General features: G+C 48.8%; 1 protein-coding gene across 1 annotated transcript; it reads right to left on the bottom strand.

The window, feature by feature from the left end:
* Positions 1-925: 925 nt before the first annotated feature.
* Positions 926-3,195, bottom strand: LOC148936834 (uncharacterized). The gene has a single exon (XM_089076683.1). The coding sequence runs from the start codon at positions 3,062-3,064 to the stop codon at positions 1,082-1,084; it is 1,983 nt and encodes a 660-aa protein (XP_088932809.1). The 5' UTR covers positions 3,065-3,195; the 3' UTR covers positions 926-1,081.
* Between the last annotated feature and the right edge of the window lie 814 nt (positions 3,196-4,009).

Raw genomic sequence — 4,009 nt, 5'->3', positions numbered from 1 at the left:
TCTCGCTTTAACTGCTAATTATTCGGTAAAATAAGGTTTGAGTTGTTAATGCCCGTTGCCTCTTTAGCCTCGCGAACACTTCCGATTTCTCGCGGCGATAGGAAGGATGATGCAATGAATGACACGTGGCGAATACACTGTACTTACTATATTCAAATATTCATGAATCGAATTACACTCGCGTAACACTTGGTTAAATTTAGAGCAATACAAAATTTAGAATACAAATGATCACTTAATTAACTTAACTAGATTGAGACGAAATAGAATTGACTTAAAATTAGAATTGGAATTGGGATTGGATTTGGATTGACACTCGCACGATGTGTACTACTCGACGGCGCGTACAAGAGTGAACGAGCATGGCCGCGCGTTGTAACGCGTGCCTGCGGCGGCGCTGTTGCGCAACGTGGCGGTAGCGTGGGTACGCCAACGCACGTGGCGCAAGATGGCGGATGGAGTGGGCACGCCAAAGCACGCGGCGCAAGATGGCGGATGGCGTGGGTACGCCAAAGCACGTGGCGCAAGATGGCGGATGGCGTGGGTACGCCAAAGCACGTGGCGCTCGCGACGGTCATAGCCTATAAAGCTAGACCAGACGCACATATCTATAATGGTCGTTGGTCGGCCAATCAGCGCGCGGCTGACTGGAGATGATGCGCAACAGCAACGCGAGTCTTATTGTAGTATTAATAATTTTACAATTATTTAGGTTCATTGTTAGCGTGATTTATTTATTATTATTATTTAATTTTATTACTTATATTTATTACAGTGTATATTCACTGGCGGTAAGGCGCAACGCGCGATATGTCAACGGCAGGAGAGCCGGTTGTTGCCAACTTTGGCTTGAATAGTGGCGCTTCTGCGCAGGTGGGAAAAGGGGAAGAAAAGAAATTTTTACGTTGGCTCTCCTGATGTTACACCTCCCCCCCTAAGAAGAAATGCAGGGCCAGGTGCCGTGCATTTCCCCTGCTCTACTAGAGGTTGAGTTGCAGAAGGTTTGAGCTACAATTATTTTACTTATGTTTATTCGTCTTATATTCTAACGCTTGTAATTAGTTATCGCACTTATTTGTCTCTATACTACGTCCTCGCGTAAGTATTTTTGGAGTTCACTGTATGACCGCACATGCTCACTAAACTTTTCCTTTTCAGCACTAGGGGCGATTTCGGGCGCCGTCGGTGTGTCTTCTGTCGAGCTCTGAGCTATTGGCATGAGGCGTTCCCTGCTAGGCGAGTCGGTTTTTGTTGCTGGGTTACCCATATGCAGCAAAAGGTTAGTGACCGAGGACCATACTGCTCCCAATATATGAAGGCTCCATCCGTATATTCTGTGCAACGCGTATCCGTGGATGATTGTATCGATCACCAACTTGATAAGTCTGGCTATCACGAATAACGCCAAGACTCCTGCGCTGGCCGAGCCAAACGTAATAAATCCTTGCCATAATCGCTTCCCTGTGCTTTCAGCGATCCGATCTAAAGACTTTTCGTCGAGAAGATTCATCAAGGAAATACTCCCGCTCGGGACGTCCTGTCCTAAGGCCCCTCGCGCTATTGTATTCAGCATAGACGGCTTTTCGACTGGGAACATTATGTGGTCTCGCAGTCGGTTCAGATCGTCCGCGGAGTAGATTCCACTGGTGGCGAGTGCGTCCGGACTGACGTATTTCCACGTGGGGGTAGAAAGCGGCTGGATCGTCGGCGGAGGAAGCGACTCGATCGGCTTCAGGCCTACTCGGTACCAACTGCCGTGTAGTTTGTACATGCCAGGAAGCAACTCGTTGCAGTCTTTGTGTGTTCCTGTCCTGGTCAGAATTCTGGTGCGTGGCAATAAAAAGTGTGACGAATTGCGGTAGGTAACTGGCAACTCGTTGTAACACTCTTCGGTATGTCGCAGCTTGCATTCTACTGGGACGCATTGGACAATATGGATGACTTCTCCGGCTGTGACCGCCGTGTATCCAGGGGCTTTCATTATCCGGAAGGCCATTTCGTCTGGGGCTATAGTTGCCAATGAGAGCGCATTCTGGAGGATCTGACGCTCTAATGCACATTTCTGCTCCATAATGTCGTGGTAAAGCCTGGTAAGTTGCGTTTTCACGTGTTTCTCCACGTAAACGAATTTCGAATTCACATAGGAGAATATATCTAAGTTGTTAACTGAGATCTGTGACTTAGATTTGAACGTGCGTCCTCGCTGTGTTTCCAATATAACAAGCTTTGGGTGCTCGGTCTGGAAAAGTCGATAGCCACATAGGTTGAATTCCGTCGTTTTTGTCAAGGCGAACGTTGTATCTCCGGTGGTCACTGTATATACCACTGGGGCAGTTTGTTTGGGCTTCGGCGACAGTTTTATGGCCATACCCTCGTAAAGTATATCGTACTGGTTGAAGTGGCAGCTGTCGTCGGACGGTGTTTTCCAGAAGGTTTCCGTACCGTCGAAATCGGCGCAGCTCCCCAGTTGCACGGGGCAGCGCGTTCCAGATGGCAGATTTAATGAGTTCGCTGACCGTTTGAATGGTGCTTCAAACGTCCTCAATACCACCTTTAAGGATGCTTGTACTACCACGCTCTCCCATGCTCCGAATCCGTCCGTGTACTGCGTTCCGGAACAACGGCCGTCAGCGTGCGTTTGTCCAGCCATAGTGACGCTCCTATGATTCGTGGCGTTTACAATCAATCTATCCACGAAGGCGGTTCCCAGCGCGAGAGTTCCAGTCTCGTGGATTTTCTGGCAGGTTTGCCAGCCGATCTCTTTGATGTACACCTTTCGACCGTCGGATACAATTGATATGTGCGAGTGCATGCCGCAGTAGTATATGGTCCGGTCGATTTCAATTCGGCATTGAATTATTGGCAAGCTCTCGAAATCGGAACTCTGCATGAGTTGTACGTACGTCTCCGTGCTCGCTGGCTCCATATCCTCGACATTACAGGCGCCGACGTCCAGCAGCGACAAGGTTGTGATATTGAGTCCGCTGCCTCCGCAGTCATAGCCCGTCAAGCCAAAGCTGAGCGTCGGGAACAGTAAAAGCGTTAAGATTCGTTGTGGCTCCATGTTTCTTCAAGGGGTGACATGTGTCGACTGCCGCTTGGTTGCTCGCTCGCCCCCGGCTCTGGTTGTGGTGGGGCACGGCGTGTGGTGGGGCTCCGATTCCCCGCCTTCTTCAGTTTGTCCATATGGATAATACGCAATTTACCTGGCCTTATCTCTAATTTAACATTATTATTACTTAGCACGTCCGCTATTTTGTAGGGACCGGTGTATTGTGGACTTAATTTATTTCTCACAGGTTCTTTAAGCATGTACACCTGGTCTCCCGCTTCAAAGTTGCATGCCTTAATCCTTTTATCATAGTATCGCTTTGATCTAACCTTCGCGGCATTCAGGTTACGACGCGCGGCTCTCTGGGATTCGCTTATTTTCGCATTTAGTTCGAGTAAGTAGCCAGCGTAGCTTTCGTCGCGCTCGTCCTCGGGGAAGGGATCGCTTTCGGGAGTACGCGCGACGCTCCCGTAGACCAATTCGTGAGGGGTGAACTTCGTTCCCTCATGTACGCTCGTGTTGTAAGAAAAACTAGCTAATTTTAGATATTCGTCCCAATCGTGGTGGTCATTGACAAATTGTTTCAAGTACTCCCAAAGTACATGGTGCGAGCGCTCCACGGAGCCATTGGACTGAGGGTGGTACGCAGTGGTCTTACACTGTTTAATTCTGAATTTGCGAGCTATGTTGCGCATTAAAGAATTTAGAAAATGAGACCCTTGGTCCGTTAGTACCGCTCGCGGGGCACCATGCACGCAAATGAATTCGTTTACGAAAGCGTCGGCCACGTCGATAGCCGAGATCCCCTTGAGGGGGATAGCTAGTGAATACTTCGTCAAGAGATCTTGTATAGTAAATATGTACGAGTGGTCCTTGCGAGTGGTGGGGAGCGGCCCCATGATATCCATAGATATCTTATCAAACGCTTTGTCGGGTGTATCCGTTAGAATCATGGGC

The sequence above is a fragment of the Pogonomyrmex barbatus genome, unplaced genomic scaffold (assembly GCF_055798465.1).
Source record: "Pogonomyrmex barbatus isolate J1 unplaced genomic scaffold, ASM5579846v1 scaffold2, whole genome shotgun sequence".
NCBI classification, from domain to species: Eukaryota; Metazoa; Arthropoda; class Insecta; order Hymenoptera; family Formicidae; genus Pogonomyrmex; species Pogonomyrmex barbatus.
Note: the sequence above shows the minus strand (reverse complement) of the source record. Positions and strands in the feature narration are given on the sequence as shown.

Bases quoted from the DNA above. Each gene is read 5' to 3' on its own strand.
- LOC148936834 (XM_089076683.1), bottom strand. From the start codon at position 3,064: ATGGAGCCACAACGAATCTTAACGCTTTTACTGTTCCCGACGCTCAGC.